Here is a 17,461-nt window from a genome sequence, read left to right as displayed (position 1 = left end):
TGTCCTAAAAGATGGATTCTCTCACATCTCAGTCCATCTGCCAAATCCTCACATCCTTCAGGGACTTTCTGTTCCTATGAACTCTGCCAACCATCTCCCGTACGCTTTATGAATCATTTCCTTTTCAACTTTTCTCTAACACACACATGTGCAGTGTCTACATAGATAGTCCCTGCCTCACTGTTGCTGCCTAGCTTTTCCCCAGGGAATATTAGAAACAGCAGGTATTTCTGGCATAATCTGTGCCCTGGCTTCCTATATTGTGTGGCGGGCCAAGGACCCATGGGGCTCCCAACGTCCATATTTAGTATTTGAACATTTTTGTTAATTTCCCATTTATATGCCTTTATAGGGAGATTAGTAGTACTGCATTGCTGAAGAACTTCGGGGTTTCAGTCTCTCTCATTCTCACATTCAGCATCAATCTAATCTGTTAGTGTTTTCATGCAACCTATAAGCTCAACAATGAGCACAATCATCACAGGCTGAACATATCAAACCAGAGAGGGATGCATACAAGAGAGGATCACTTACCATTACAACTATCACTTACTATACAAAAGTGGCATTTCTTCATAAAAAATAAAAAAAAAGAGAGAGAAATAACTAAAGCAATGCCACAAAAGACATTAACTCCATACTCTAATATTAAAGCACAATGTTGGAAACAATGACAAACCAAAAACATGTGAAAATTCAGCTCGAGTTTATTTTAATAACTGTACTTCACTTATGTGATTTTTTTTTTAGTTCCATCGTTTGATTTAAATCTGACTTCTAGTTATATTTGCTTATATGTGGTCCAATGCTATCCAGATGCCAATGACATTGTTCCATAAAGTATCCTTATAAAACTAAAGATAGTAACATCTAGATGTATAGAACAATACTACAGATTGTGATAATGCCTAAAATTTTCTATATCTCCCACATTTGGTGTGCATCACAGATTTATTCTTGATTCTGCTTTGTGGAGCAACAAGGCCTCTCTTTGACAGACAAAGACACAAAGCCATAATATATATTGTTTACCACTAAAGGTGCTATTCTTGCATTTTAATGACGTTAGAATCATCAGTGTTTATGTTGATGAAACACAGAGGCCACAAGGTGAGAGGCACTGAGCAGTGTAAAATGCTTTGATGAACCATTAAGCATATAGTTATTACCCTCCTGTTAGTGCCTTGCCAGCAGCCACATGCTCACTCACCCAGACTCACTCCTCCATTCACTCATTCTGTCTCCATTCACAAACAATCCTCTATCTATCTCCATGTCTCTGTTATACCAAAAATAAAATACAATACAGAGAAAGCTGGCCATGGCAGTGCTGACATAGCACAGGGAATGATGGACCTGCTTACGATGGGATTTATTGTGCAGTGTTTTTGGATCGCACCTGGCGGGAAGTATCTCCAATGGATGAGCTTCATACACACCCAATTCACCTTCAGAAGTTTTCAGTTGGAAACGGGTGTGGGTCCAAGCCATGTGGTGATGAAGAAATACACATTTGGGCTGTGCAGACTTGCTAATCGTCTGCCCCCTCCTCATTTGGCCCCTTGATCTTCTCATTTGCAAACTGTGTCTGAAACCTAACCTGAAAGCACCCCCCCTTGTCTCGTCTGATCACTGACTTACAATACCCATTGATAACTACCATGTACATACGGTCTGATCACTGCTTTTGTTTTACTGCATAAAAGTGCTTCCCTGTCATTGCTCTGGGTCAGCTCACGGGCTCAGATACTTTCTGTGTCTGTGGGTTCACCAGTGTGCCGGCATGCTTCATTAAACTCACACCACTACAGCAAACTTCTGAACTGGACTTGAATGATTTTCTATAACAGTGGACAGGCAAGATCCAGATAGTATCAGTAATATGCCCTCTATCCTTTCCTCATGGGTTGGCGAGCACACACTGCACCTTGACAATGAGCCAGTCACTTCAAACACTTGGAAAACACAGCTGTGCATTTGGAAGTACTTTGATCATATTGCAGGCCCATTCACTTTTTTTTTACTCATTGATTCATCTGTAAATTTGTTTTCTCACCCGGTTTCCTTTCACATTTCTTAAAATGAATGACCTTAGGCATTACATAAAGTTGAATGACACTCAGGAAAACAGTCTGCCAGGAACAAGAGAGTTTGTAAGAGTTTGTATATTTTTCAGGTATTCTAGATGCAAAACTCTCTCATTTCTCTCATATTATAACTTCTGTATTGATTATTGTTGTGGTTTATCTTCGGGTGATTTGGTGTAATCTGTTGTTAAAACTCTTCAAATTTTTTTATTATGAAACCCTTTCAATTTCCATCATATAAATTCAAAATTGACAATATTGACAACCATTTACAGTGTCTATTTATTTACACTTTAGATTACATGTGTGGGATCTTTATTTACAGTCTAGGGGTCATTTAGATTTTATGTGTTAGATGACATATTTTTAATTCTTCCTTTTCAGTGGACTTTCTAAAGGCTTTGATGATCCCTCAACTTCACTATACCCATATTCATCAGGTACAAGTCTATTTCTTTCATAAAACTGGCTTCAGACCATGTGCTGTATATACTATGCCATCATGGTTTTATAAACACTCAACAAAGAATGAATGAATGTTGCTCTTTGACAATCTGGGGACAATCTGGACAAACATTTGTTTCAGGACAATGAAAATATGTGGTTTGGTCTTAAGGACTCATGGGCCTTTTATACAGATCAATGTACATTTACAACCATTTAAAGATTTGATTTGACTGTTTCAGCACAGCTTTTCTAGATTTTATGTATTTTCTTTTATTTTCAATAGAAAACACATTTAGTAACTGCCCTAAATATTCTGTTTGAACCTCATCAGCATGTGTATGTCCCCAATATGCTGTTTGAAAGACTGTTATTGTTGAAGTGCTGCCCTCAGAAGTTACATTAATCATACACAAGCATTGTTTCTGAAGGATTCTTTAATAGAAAAACATGGCATAAATATGTGGCAGGTGCTGCTCTGAATACAGTGACTTGGAAGAAGCTTAATTTACACACTGAGTAAATTAAGACTGATGCAGTTGCCAGCTGCTGTTTATGGATGTCTCCAGTCATCTGTCTGGCATGGCTCTGTTCTTTCTCTTAGGTGTATCATCTGCAATACCAGGGAGTAGGGCCTCAAGCGCTGAAATGATTGACACTGCCAAGGCCTGGGAATGCCACATATGGCAGGATATGGAGGAAAAATATGACAAGGACAGCAACAGACACAAAGAACATGGCCATGATAAAGACAGCAAAAGAGGCAGAGATAGAGAAAGACAGAGCTGTCCTTCACACAACAGGTGGGTTACAGTGACTTGAAGTTATATGTATATTCATGATCAGGTGGTGTATACCCTAGATCCATAATTTAACTTATGTAGTGTAATTGTCAAGTCTGTTTCCATTTTGTATAAGATGTTAATCAAATACAAGACACACTGTGCTGTTTTCCTTTACACTTCTATCCTTCCACCTCATGCTTTCCACTTTCTCTGTCTCTGTGTTAGATGATTACAAATGTCTGCTGAGCAGCTTTGGTCTTCTGGATCAGGCAACATATAGTATTTTGGTTCTGGTCCAGAACTGCAGTCTATTTTGGCCTTTTTCAATATGTGTGCATTTGAAGCATATGTGTACAGCAAGCACGTTTTGCAGAAGAGTGATTGAAAACATGGGAGAAAAGACAAAAACAGAACAAAGAGGGGGAGGAGTTCAGAGAATGGTGTTGGCACCCGAACTGCGTAATATTTTAGCATGTGATGGCAATTTCTGTAGGAGCCGGTCCTAATTGGCAGAGAACCAAAACCCTGAGCTCACGTAGGCAGGAAAATGTTTGATTCAGAAATGTATTGCTTTTGAGTTACCTCGCACTGATTGTATCGGTCTGAGAATAACTTATAACTTCTGTTTATATCCTACTGTAACATGTAGCCCAGATGTTAGTTTTGTGTGGCGTTACAAAATCAATCGTCCAAGAAATGCGTATGAATTTACCTAGATTGTTTCCATATAAAATGGGAGAGGGGATTGTGCTATGAGTTTGTGAGGGGTGCCTCTCTCATAGCTGATAGCTATAATATAAACTGCTCTGACAGTTATGAGAGCATACACAGCTATTGTTAAGAAATGCACACTAATGCAAAAGAGCATAAGACTATTGTGACAGAAATCAAGATTATTGCATGACCAGGAGAAATTATTGCCAGCATATGCAGAACTATTTTAGTTGTTTCTGGTGCAGTGAGGTGGGCCAGGGTGCATTCTAGATGAGTGAATAACTCACTGTATTTGCCAGCCACTGTCAGGAAATAAATGAGTATACACTCTCCTGCATGGAGCTTGGGCATTTCCTCCCTGTGCCTCACGAATGATAAGAGCCAATCTGATTTCCACTCCAAATTTCACGTAGTGCCCTACTACCCTACAGTCTGACAACCAGAGTACTGCCGTATGTGTACTCAAACACTCATGCTCACATGCATGCACAAGCCAAATCCTGCCCTACATTTCCTCTGCACACTCAGGGTTGACCACTAGCCAGATGTCTATTTAATTATTATCAACTGAGGCAGCTGCCAACTATAATACACACAGACACATCTCCTCCTACTCACATACTCCTCAGCTGACCCGAGGCTCGTGAGAGGGTGACTGTGACATTTTGCTGTGACAGAGCATTTCTCACCAAAGCATGTACATGTTAGGCATCAGAAGTGCTCTTGCCATTGCCCTTGACCAAGGCACTGGCCTCAGATCTGGAGTCGGGCCCCAGGCGTTAGGCTGCGATTGCCTAATGCCCTTGAATAGTTAAAACTACAAATACATACATTTGATTTTATATTTGGACTTAAATATAATTTGTCAGTCTGTGTCTGTGGGTGCAAAAGCTGTGATGCAGTTGATGACAATTAATTCCTCTGTCAGCTAATGTTAATTAACTTGCATGAAAATAAGTGCAAAATAGCAAGAATGGCAAACTGAAGTATCTCTTTCTGTATGTGCTCTCTTAAAATATCCTCATATGCTGTTCAGCTTTTCAGCACTTCTACTTAAAGTGGTGAGCTTTTGCTTGAGTATTTGTGTGCGTAAGATGTGGATTCAGGTTTGTACATAAAGCTCAGAACAGTCTTGTGGGTCAAATGAGGGAAGTGGGACATGGGGACAGCTGGGAAGCTGTGGGCTAACTTCAGAAGATAGGAAGTACAGGATTCACATGTGTGTGACAGACGCACAGGGAGTGCACAGGAGATTTAGCTATTCACACCACAGATTTGTTCTAATGTCACAGTCACAAAGGACTATTGCTGTGGCACAGAGTCCAATGTGTGTGGCTCACACCTTCTGGGCTCTGTTGACATGTGTGCCCTACATTCAAGTCACATGATCAGGCTTCACACTGTGCGTGTCACACACACGCTCATATGTAAAGGTTATGTGTTTTCTGTTGCATTGATTTATGACTGTGCTCAAGACTATTTTTAGAATGGAACCGGAGGGAATCATTGTTGCTGTGTGTGTGGGTTGTGTGTGAGAGAGAAACAGAAGGAGCCTTGCATCGCCTTGATGCTAGTCCCTCGTATTGTTTGTTGGTGTGGTCAGTGGGGGTGTTTTTTTCGCAAATTTGGCCTGATGATATAGGAGCTGTGCTTGGTAGCCCACATGTCTTATGTTGAGTCACACACAGGCACAGTGTTGCAGGGTAGCCCTCTAAGCATGAGCTACTGGTTATCAGCTGTGGTTATGACCGCATGCCCTGGATTTACCACTAATAGATTCCATGAGGTAAATGCTCACATTTACCAGAGTGATACTCTGTATGTTTCTGTCTCTCCCCCTGCATCCAACACCCTATCCTTTTTTTAGTGGGTGCAAGCTGAATAACTGATTAGCCATTTGGTCAACACTTGCCCTCTGACTGTAAATCATATTTTTGGATGATAAATGTAGCTCTTGTATTTCCAGCTGGCACTGCCTAAGAATCTCTCACCATCTCTTTCATGTGCGCATATGCCCAAGACAACACGCAATATCCACTTTTTGTCTTGTTTCTTACACATGGCATCAGTTCACACGTTCAAAGAGACACAAATCTAGTTTAAATGCCATTTGGCTAGTTTGATCATTGGTTGACAGAAAAGCTCGCACACAGAATCCTGTGAGTTCACTGGATAATAATTGACTGATGAGGTCCCAGTGTGATAAGGAAATTAAAATGATAATTGTCTTCATGCTTAAACTTACACTAAAAGCTTCATTAGAAAATGCTGTTAGGCTGGTTTCATTGTTAACAAAGAGTTTAGCTGACTCCAAATATGGAACAGCAACTGATAATTGAAAAAAGGCAGCTGTAATACAATGCAATGAAACCAAATTAGGGCATTGCTAATTCAGAACAGCAAAAGCATGACAATAACATTTTACAGCCTCAAACAAATTTGCACTAGTCAACAATAACAGCCTCATTCAATTTGCATTAATGCACAATAGAGTGATTTCTTTTTTCTTCCTTAGCTGAATATATTTAGAAGAACATTTCCATAAGTTTCGTAAGTACTGCCTGTGTTTTGGCTAGAATCCTCTTGGTAACTTTGAAGGCAGCCTTGTGATTCATTAACAGCCCTGTCTCTCTTCTAGGTTTTGTTTTAGATTTAGGAGGCACTAGCGCAGTGCCTCTTCAAAACGTTCCTGTTCGGAAAGGGCCGATTTGTTTGGCCTCCAGCTGCTACTTCAACGCACAGAAAAATTAATACAGTTGGTTTGAGGTGAGAATGAATATTTACACCAACAACATGAAAGAAACTAACATCCTATTATTTATAGATAATATAAATAATAAGTACTCTAATAGTAAATAAATGTTCTTTTCTCATTTCAAGTAAAATAAGGACTGCATTCAAAAAGAAAATACATAACAGAGAGCTTTTAATAAAATGTGCATCTTAAAATAAAGTGGATCAATCATATTGGGTTCTTAGATCGTTTATTTTCTGTGCCTTCAGTTCAGATTTGAGTGGGTATGTTCAAAAGATTTGTGCTTTGTTTCATAGTGTCACTTCACAATCACCACGGTCTCAGAACATGTGAGACATACTGGTTTTGAACTGCCTGTGGGAAGAGTGTAAGAGTGTCCATTCTTGATTAAAAGCTCTGTTTTCGCTGTCTACTTTTCTCTTTGTAGAGCACGCCATGTGAAATTACTTTTCTGTCTCTGTCTCTCTAATTTCTCTGACTGTAGTCTCTCATGAGCCTGCACTCCACACTGCGCTTCCTTGGGTCCTCAGCAATACACCCGCCGAGTGTGAAGTTGATCGGATGAACGGTTATAGAGAAAATCGAATATTGGCTGCCAGCTGAGGTAGAGAGAGAGAGAGAGAGAGAGAGAGAGAGCAAGACAGCCAAAGCAATAACCTTTTAAACAGTAATGAAACTAAGACTATTATAACATGTAAAACATTATGATGTTGCTGTTTCTGTATAGATACAGAAACGACACCTGATTGGTTGCTGTATGTTGCAGCTGTGTGTCTGTGCGTCCGCCATATTGGAGAAGTCAAGATCCGCTAGTAAATGAATGCAGCACCAGAGACAGTTTAGAAATTAGTAATTTCCTGTATCAGTGTCATGTGAGTTTTGCCACTGTACTGCCCCTTTAGGAGACTAGCGGCAGGTCCTGAGTCTCTTTGTGTTGTTTTCATATTTTCATTTTGTTGTTTTGATATAGAGCATCTTTGGCAGTGCTGGTATTTACGCCGGTATTTGCGGCCCTCATATTGGAGAAGTCAAGATCCACTAAATGTTTTCTCTTAATGCTATCTTTAACATTTCTCATCCAAACAACTTCACACTCGACACTACACTTCCTTAGGTCCCCAGCAATACAAGTGTGAAGTAGATCGGATGAACAGTTGTCGAGAAAAGTGAAGAACAGACAAACACACACACATACACACACACACACAGAAACTCCTTCCTTTATAGTTATAATTATAGATATAACATGATCCAAATTGTTTCTAGGAGATAAAATTGCCACTTTCCTTCTACCATAGGCAAACAAGGGTACGGTAAAATCTGCCAGTTTCTTGATTTTCCCTAGCTGCTTTTGTGCCTGATGCCACTTTTATCCTGGCTTCAGGGTCTGTCTTAGGGTCTATACATTCTTCCACCCACATCTGTTTTTATTTTTCCTCTACCCTACATACTTAGCCCTCAATGTGAAATACTTTCTGTTTTTATGCCACAACTACACTCATGAAACACATTTATTTACAGGGCCAATCTTTGGGCCTGTACATCCTCTTTTCCTTCCATCATGTGCCATTAACAGCCAGCAACACTTGCTCACAAGCTGAGGTTAAAGCTCCCTTCTCAAGGGCAATGGTTATCTTTTACAAGATATGTTTGTTTCTCACAGCTGCAGTTTCCACTTTTTGACCTGAGCCCCCAATTTTGTTCGATTTTATACTCAGCCTCCCACGGAAATATTGTCTTCTAAGAGATTGGCTTCTGGCGAAAACTGATTGGCATCGGTGTCACAACAACAGTCCCCTCAAAAACATATTCAATAAGATAGCACAGTATAATGGACCAAAACAAACAAGGAAAATACTGTATTAGTGTAGGGAAAAAGTTTTGGTTACTATCCTCCCATAGTGAGACCAGATAAACAGGGGTTGGGTTTTTATATGTGACAGAAAATAAAGGTTTAGTTTTATGAAAATCTTTTTGAAACAAAAATTTTTTGTTTCTTCAGTAAACAATGCTGCCTCTTCACATAAATGTTGGTTTCCTTGTTGACATGCATGGAGAGAAAAACAAACAAAATAAGTGCCTGAAATTTTTGGCATAGTGGGTGTACAGTTGCTCTTAGATAACCTTCCACCATGGGATGTGTCAAAGTTACCAAATAAGGTCACATTAGTAGAATATACATATAAATTGGCAGTAATATGTAAATATCAAGAATGATTATGGCAGAATGGAATAGTACTTTTGAACAAGAGAGAGGAGACAGAGGGAGCAACAGAAAAGCCACATTAGATTACATTATGTTATTTGGGTTATATTCTTGTTTTAAAAATGCCATTTTATAATCCTCAGAGAACAAACCCTTGCCTTTACAGAAAAACTGTCTTATTGCTGACTCTAAAGCTCTGCCACACTAGCCCAGGTGGGTTTCTTTTGGCAATCAAATTCTCCACCATAACCCAGCTAAAATAATAACATCTCCTGCTCCATGAGTCATTCGACATTTAATCCTGCCTCCCCACTCCCGGCTGCTATTTATTTTTGTGGATATTACTTTCATTTTAATTGTGTCAATCATAAATAGTGTTTCTTATCTGTGGTAAGATTCACTGAATCATGTTGGTTTCTCACATAAGTGACTGTAAGGATGAAGTGGACAAAATCGCACAGCGGTAGGCCCGGGCATCTCATGAAATCTGTGATACTGGTCGCCCTGACAGGCCTGGGCACTAATGATGAATAAAATCATGAAATGTGAAAACAAATCCTGAGGCTCCCATGCTATAATATACTCTAGTTCCTTGAACACTATCTCCTTGGGAACCATTTGTCAGTGTTCTTGGTGTTATGTGAGGTGGTTGTTTCTGTGTTAAAGCTAATGGCTTTGAGCAAGAACAAATATGGGCCTTGGGTCCTAATCCCTGCTGCTAACAGAAGAGCTGTCTCCAAATATTGAATATATTTAGCTTTGTACTTGCGAAAAGTCTGCCCCTTAAGGCTCTCTCTCTTTTCTGTGTTGAGCGAGTGAATGGTAATAATTACTCCAGCCATGGGTGAGTTGAGGGTCTGCATTAGTGGTGCAGTATGTGTACTTTTCCTACACACTTTTTAAAGTAAAATTATACCTTTATAGAGGCAGAGAGAAATGCTATTAGTGTCATGACTCTTAAAGGTCAGGTTGATTATTCTGAAATTGAAAACTGCAAGTTGTGCTGAGGTATCTTGTGTTGAGGCAAACGAGAGGGAAAACTGTCGTAGTTTTATACATTACAGATTGCCCCTCAGCAGTCAGGAAGGTTTTCTCTTCAATCTAACAAACAATTCTACAATATCATCTGTACTTTGTGTATTTTATATGGGCCATAAAGGCTACTGTTCTATAGCAGGAGCCTCTCCCACTCATTATGACCATCCATTCTCAACCAGCATCACCTCCCTGCAAAGATGTGTGTGCTGTGTAGTATATTGAGAAACTGCAGGGAAAGACTGCAAGGAACAAGAACAACAAATACTGATGTTGCTTTTGAGAGGAGAGGACAACTTTCTATAAAAGCCAGTACAATTTACAATATACAACATAATCTAGACAAAACATAGTTGTATTTACTACATAGTTATTTAATTTCCATTATGTAGAAGCAGGCAGAGTGGATCTGAGCAGAGCTGAGTCTGACGAAGGCATCTTTACTGAGCTGTATGTCTTGTACACTAACTGTGGAAAAGTATACATAACTGATCAACTGAAACATAATGAACTGAGAGCCAAGCAGTGGTAATGTGTAATGATTTTATTGTGAATCCCATTGTGAAGAGACACTGTGTTGCAGCCTACCAGCCTCTGCCTACTAGATATGCCTTCCAAAGTAGGCGGCTACCGAAATGGGACACAAAACCAGTGGTTCCCAGACTTTTTTAAACCATGGCACCCACCTCTTCATAGTGGTATGTTTTATTTGACTGTGTTGAGGGCTGATTTTTTTTTCTGATTTAAAAAAATAAACGTGAGGTCACTCAGTTACATTGGATAACATACTTAGGAGTTTTTAGTCACATTTGCTTAAGTTTCACTTGTCAGACTCTTCATTAGTCAGATATGTATCCCATTTGGTCCAATACTCTTCTCCCTTATCTTTCTGTAATATCAAACTGAATGTCATGCTGTAAATGCTGTTTATAATATCTATCCAATGATTCAGGGTGGGAAGCTCATTAAGAAGCCAGCGTCTTGTAATCGCCTTCTTGCTTACTACTATGAGGATTTTTAGTAAATATTTGTCTCTGATATCCAATTCCTTAGATATGTTTCCTAAGTAGAAAGAGAGACAAGTGAACTCAATACCAAATCCTAATATACTCTTAGTAGCGGCTTGAACATCAGCCCAGAACAGCTGCAAGATGGGACAAGACCAAAAGATATGAGTGTGATCTGCCATATTGTGTACAGCATTGGTCCTCAAGTTTTTTTAATTTAATTTTTGGGGTTATGAAAAACCTCACACAGTACATCCAGTAAAGGTCTCTCCAACTTTGTTAGTTTGTAGTGGTCTTCTGGGTTTGGATGATGAGAGTCCATTCCTTCGAAAGGATTTCAATGTCTCTTTCCCACTTTTCTGCTTTATGTACACTGTTGAGTTGTTCCTCATGAATAATACGTTTAGATACAGGTCCCCAATAATCCATCTGGTGGGTTCCAAGTTGTGTTGGGCCATCCCTCCTTCTCCCCTAAAATTGTAAATTTTTTGTAATTTTATTTTTAAAATTGTTTTCAAGTTCCTGTGAGGGATTAAAATTGAAGACCAAGGCTTGGGTTTGATAATCTGCCTTACATTGTTAGGAGATCCTTGAGTAGTGGTATAGTTGATGCTGGTTTTTTCAAAGCGACAACAACATCGTCTGCATACAGACATATCTTGTGGCCTGTACCTCTTATTGTGATACCCTCAAGGGCTGTCTTCTGTCCTATCCATTGAGCTAATGGTTCAATGCATAAGTTGAAGAGTCCTAGACTAGCCAGGCACCCCTCGCGGCATCCTCGTTGTAGGTGTATAGTCTTGGATAGATGAACATCTTTATTCTAGCAGTTAGGGATGTGTATAGAGAGACTTCCCTCCAAGATGGGGGCAGAACTCCCTCTTTTAGAACGTGGTTGAACCACTCAAGGAGTAAGGGTGTTAGTTGCTCTCTCATTGACTTGTACCACTCAGCTGGGAACCCATTGCCACCTGATGATTTGCCTGCTTTCAGACTAGAGACTGCTTTATAAATTTCCTCAATAGATGTCTCTTTTGTGAGTTCATCGTTATGTAATTTTCCGATAGAGGAGAGATCTAACTTTTTTAGAAATTGTTCTATTTTATATGCCTCTGCTTTATTCGATGGAGTGTAAAGGATTTTGTAATATGTTTCAAACGCTTTTTGAATGCCATCCAGTTTACATGTTATTTTGTTAGATTCAGGGTCTCTTATTTTATGAATAGTATTTTCAGCTTTGTTTGCGTAATCTCTAAGATAGCAGCTTTGTTGCTTTTGAACCTGTCTCATAATATTTTTGCCTCATGTACCAGAACTTTCTCTCTAACTCTCCACTATGAATTTTGTAATTTTCCTGTTTAATTAGTCTCATCTGTTGCAGCAGGGTTTTTCTACTTACTATATAATTGCTTTAAGTTTATTTTGTGAGTCTATCAGTCTTTTGGCTTTTATTTTATAAAGGTAGTCATTGATATAATTTTACCTCTGAGAACTGCTTTTGCAGCATTCAATAATGTCACTGGGTTCACCTATCCATTATCATTGTTCTTAAATTATATTTGTAGTTCTTTTTTTATCATTCATTTGAATCCTTGATTATTCAGTATACTTGTTTTTAGTCTCCATAGTGTATTTTTGCGCTTGCAAACCATATGTAACTTTAAGTACAGATCTGGGGCCAGATGAATAAAACTCTGCGTAGATTCATGACTTAAACTGTGTATGGCGTACACATGGTATTTGTGTGTACGCATCATTTATGCATCTGGCCCCAGAATGGTCTGAAAAGGGTCCCTTGTAAAAAAACATTCTTTTAATCTGTTTTTCATTGTTATATGAAATTTTAAAAAATCTATTCTTAAATTTACATTATGGCGGGCAGAATAAAAGGTGTATTCTCTATCTGGTGTATGGAAATCTCACCATATATCTATCAACCCTAAATCCTGTAATCTTTTCTTTACCCAGATTTCTATGTGAGTTCTTTTCCTCTTTTGGCTAGTTGTATTTAATATGGGGGTTAAGGATCATATTTAAATTCCCTGCACAAATGAGGACACCAAAGGTTTCACAGGTAATTAGGTCAAATATTTTTTTGAAAAATGCCTTATTGCTCCCAGAAGGGGCATATATATTGAATAAAGGCACCTCTCTGTGCTCCAGTTCACCCTTGACAATTATAAATCTACCCTCCTTATCCTTAATCTCTGGTATTAATTTAAAATTAGTTGAGTTTGAAATCAAAATTGCAACCCCACATTTGTGCCCTCTTTTATAAGAGGAATAGTATGTATTTCTGAATCCCATTTTCGTAAGCTTTTCGTGTTCAAAGGGTGTTATGTAGGTGTGTTTCTTGCCAAAATACATTTGTTATTTCTTCATTTTTACTTTAGTGTTCACCTTTTCCCTTTTGATTGGTCTAGAAAGCCCATTTACATTGACAACTTGACATTCCCTATTACACATTGTCTACAGTTATGACACATTTCAATTCTTGTTCAGTCCATTCTAAGGCCCCAAAACATAATACCAACATAACACAGCAAAAATATAAAGACAGCAATAACCATAATAGAAGTTAGAAAATTGGGCTTCCAACATGGAGGTTCAAATGGCACCTCTGAAATGGGGGTATATTCCAACCACTAGGTGGGGCGCTAGATTAATAACAAACTGTTAATGGTTCAGTGGTGGCTTGCCCCGTATTAACTGGTATTTTATGAAAATTATTTGTTCATATAAGGTTTACTATTAATCTGTCCCGGAGATTAACAAAAATCTCTCAGACCATCCCAGGTCTTAGCAATTACAGGGAAAATTCCAACTAACCAATGTTAATATTGTGATTTAAGTAAAAGTATTCAGACATTAACGTTAAGGTCTGCAGGGCCTAGCCTTATGCATTACACAATCAAACATTTATAGTCAGCTAAGATTAATTTATCACTCCTGGTTTTACAATCCAAAAACAAAAAAGAATGGAGGAGGGTGAGGGATGAGGTAAAGGAGCCCAGTTCTCTTGATCATCAACGCGTGTAGTATCCTCCTCTTGAGTGCGCCTTTGAAATCCTTGCAGTTTCTCATGGATGCTTTGTTCATATCTCATCTTATCTCTGTGATGGTTGCTTTTCACATTCTCCCACGGTAGGTGAGTAAAAGTGCCCATCGTCTCCTTGGTCCGACAGACGTAGGGCACTGGAAGACCTTTAGCGTGTAGATCTTCAGCTTGTTCCGTTTTGTGGTATGTAACAGACCCCTCATTCAGAAATATGCACATCCTTGTTAATGCTTGTTAACGGGATTTGGAAGCATATTCCTCTTTCTTTTAACACTTTCTTGATTAGGATGTATTGCTTTAATTTGGACAACACTTTAGTTGCATAATCATGAGCATGACAGATCTTGGTGTTACATTATCTGGGGGCCTCATGCCTACAGCTCTGTGTGTCTGCTCGATACCCAAATCCTTCTTTGGTCCGATGTCCTCACTCAATTTGGTCTTGATGAGGTTTTCCACAAATTTGATCAGGTAGGTACCTTCTGCTATTTCTCTTACACCATACAGCCTAATGTGATTCCTGTGTGACTGTCCTTCTAGTTCCATTATTTGGCTTGTAGAATGTGTTGTGTTTTCAAGAGGGAGGTCATTGCATCTTTTGCATTTGTGCCCCATGTCTCCATATCCTGGATACGTTGTTCGGCTTCTTCTAGCCTTTGGGCTGTGAGGTCAATTTTTCTTATTGTCTCCTCGATCTTCTGATTAATGTCAGCCCTCAACTTGTTCAATTATTTCTTAATGTCTGTTTGAAAGTTATTTTGAAAATCACACAGTTGTTTTGTGATATCACTTCTGAGCTCTTGCATTTCGGTAGTCATATCTTTCAACACTTCACAGTATTGACTTTGGTAGTCAATTTCCTCCTAGCTTGGTAGCTCTTCTTTATGACTTAGAATGACCCTTATCCTTTCCCCCTTCCATCTTCCAACTTGTTTAGGTCGATTTTAGTTTTAATAACTCGTTGAATTTAGGGGATTTAGCTAACCAGTAGGAACCTAACTTTTTCACAGCCATCAACAATTCTATGCCACTGGAAGTCCCAGCAAATTTATTACATTTTGATATGTTTGAAAACGTAACACAAATGTAGTTAATATATTATTGCCTTAATGGTGAAAGGGTATTAAAAATATACAGTAAAAAGTTGGAAATTAATCCTAATCCTGGGTGTTCCAACCAACATTACACTATTTGATTTCAGTGATCAGCCCCTCCTCTGTGGTGAAAGGTGCATGTCTCCCAGTGAAAACAGCATGTTCTCTCCACTGTCCCACTGCCCCTTTGCATGATATAAATTTGCAACCATGTTTTCAGAGGTCATCTGAGGGGAGAAAAGGTGTGGAGGCAGGACTAATAAGTCTTGGTGTCTCACAGGACTGCAGGTCCTACGGTAAATAATGGATTTTTCTCTTAGCTCAGAGGATACTGCAGCATGGCTGTTTGGCTTTAATAGAAAGGGCAGGCTTTGACACTAGTGTTGGGTTCTTTGTTACTGAAAGTCTAGGCCAGGGGGGGAGGCTACAAAAGCTCAGCCAGGCAAACAGCAGCCACTGTGGTTAAGGTCGTAGTCCCTCGAGTTCTGTCTTATCTCTCTCTTACTGGTGAAGTTGAAAAAAGGCCAGCAGTCTCATTCCTTTGGGCCATGAGTTCTTTTTCCCTTTGTATTATTTCCCAATGAAAAAAACCTGCAGTTTCATCAACAGCAAATGGAAAAAATACATTGCATGTGTGTATGGTATTTTTCAGCTGGGAGGAGAGAATGAGGCACTGGGACACTGTGGAGCGAGGGCACAAACGCCACAGTCTTGAGCGATTCAGTGTAGAAAAAGAAGAACGGCACAGAGAGAGGAGACATAGAGACACAAGCGAGGGAAGGAAAAAATTATCATGCAGGTGTAACAGACACGCACACTCACATACTCCTCAAGAAAAAAAAGAAAGATGACAGAATTGAAATGTGATTGTTTGTCATCTGTGTTCTCAACAGCAGCAGCAGGAGTAGGAGGGATGATGGTGAGATCAGGGACAGTCAAGGTAGACACAAACACAAAAAAGCCAAGAGAAATAAGAAGAATAAGGAGTCTAACAAGATGTTCTCCACTGACTAAGAGAGGAAATTGAATCTGACTTTCAGTCTCCCAGTCAGAGGAAGTGCCCTGTGGCCCCTTACAATATTGAATGTCATATCAGAAAATTGGAACTCAGTTTTATTAGAGAAAGTAAAAAGAAAAAGTTGTGTATGTAGTCTATACAATGTGTTAATGTGGCATCACCTTTTAATGTTGTTTTTGTTGTATTGCAGAAAGGCTTTTAAGTAAGTTTTCTCACACCACTTTCTTTTTCAAATGACTTTATTGATTATTTAACCAAATGTACCATCAGATATACTACACAGGCCGAAGCGTGACAGACAGAACCGCAGTAGATAGGCCCCAGACCATCTACTGCTACACAGAAACCAAGTCAGTGTTTTTCTTAAAAGTAAGAAAATTAGTAAGGCCTCCACAATGTCACCTAATTAAATATTATTTTTTAACATGTTATGAACACATTGATCCTTTATTTTTTATATTTTTTATCCTTGCCAGTGGTTTGATAATTTAGCCATAGCTTCTGAAATAAAATAAAATAAAAAAAAAACCTCAACACAGACTACTACTTGGCAACGTGTCCTCTGGTCACAGATGAAGACGACAACCACTGTCAGTACAAACAGAATGGAGCCTATAAGGCCATACCACAAACAAACAAAAGAAACGTATTACAAGTGCTTGGATCAGTACTTTTTTAGACACCCAACATTTACAGTAAAGAAATGTGAGTCCAACTTAACGCATACCCTAATATATAACTACTGGAATTGGCAACGTGTTGTGTCTTCTCTCGATACTCCCCACCCCACTCACTGGATGCTGTGCAAGAGAATGACCATGTCCTCTTAACAGATAACGCCCAACATCCTAGTTAGAAGAGGCTCAGGCCTGGATCCTCCCAGTCCAGCATTCTTGGAGGGGCAAGTTGAACTCTGGTAACAATCCAGTCTTATGTTTGTCCCTCTCCAAACTCCTGGCAAAGTCTCAGCTGTCCATCAGAAGTTAGATATCCATACAGCTACAGCACTATTCTAAGCTTCTCCCACACAGCAAGCTTAGGGTGGTCAGCCAGTCTAAAGCTCTGCCTTCCACATTCCTTGGTCAGTGCCACTGAAGCAGCGCTTGATGGCTTGGAGCACTGCTACAGCAGGCTGCCCGGCCAGGACACGATGGTCAGGGTGATTCTGCCTCGAAGCTCTTTCAGAAGACGCACCAATGCTGTGTGGGTCATTCCCCATGTACTGTTTCCATTCACCTCAAGTAAGATGTCCCCACAC

At 39.4% G+C, this 17,461-nt stretch overlaps 2 protein-coding genes across 7 annotated transcripts in view; one reads left to right on the top strand and one right to left on the bottom strand.

The window, feature by feature from the left end:
* fip1l1a (FIP1 like 1a (S. cerevisiae)) overlaps positions 1-16,572 on the top strand; it is a 27,429-nt gene extending 10,857 nt beyond the window's left edge. Inside the window, exons 10-13 of one of the 3 annotated variants that reach the window (XM_044362770.1) lie at positions 2,472-2,527; positions 3,136-3,334; positions 15,838-15,984; positions 16,082-16,572. In XM_044362770.1, the coding sequence (XP_044218705.1) occupies positions 2,472-2,527; positions 3,136-3,334; positions 15,838-15,984; positions 16,082-16,199 (520 nt within the window). In that variant the 3' untranslated portion in view covers positions 16,200-16,572. Of the gene's footprint in view, positions 1-2,471; positions 2,528-3,135; positions 3,335-6,668; positions 6,787-15,837; positions 15,985-16,078 lie in introns of those variants that run through there. The other 2 variants (XM_044362769.1, XM_044362771.1) reach the window with 2 other exon arrangements.
* lnx1 (ligand of numb-protein X 1) overlaps positions 16,425-17,461 on the bottom strand; it is a 35,731-nt gene continuing 34,694 nt past the window's right edge. For all 4 annotated transcript variants that reach the window (XM_044362764.1, XM_044362765.1, XM_044362766.1 and 1 more), the window contains one exon: positions 16,425-17,461. In XM_044362764.1, coding sequence (XP_044218699.1) covers positions 17,326-17,461 — 136 coding nt within the window. In that variant the 3' untranslated portion in view covers positions 16,425-17,325.

This window comes from Thunnus albacares, chromosome 9 (assembly GCF_914725855.1).
Source record: "Thunnus albacares chromosome 9, fThuAlb1.1, whole genome shotgun sequence".
Lineage (NCBI taxonomy): Eukaryota > Metazoa > Chordata > Actinopteri > Scombriformes > Scombridae > Thunnus > Thunnus albacares.
Note: the sequence above shows the minus strand (reverse complement) of the source record. Positions and strands in the feature narration are given on the sequence as shown.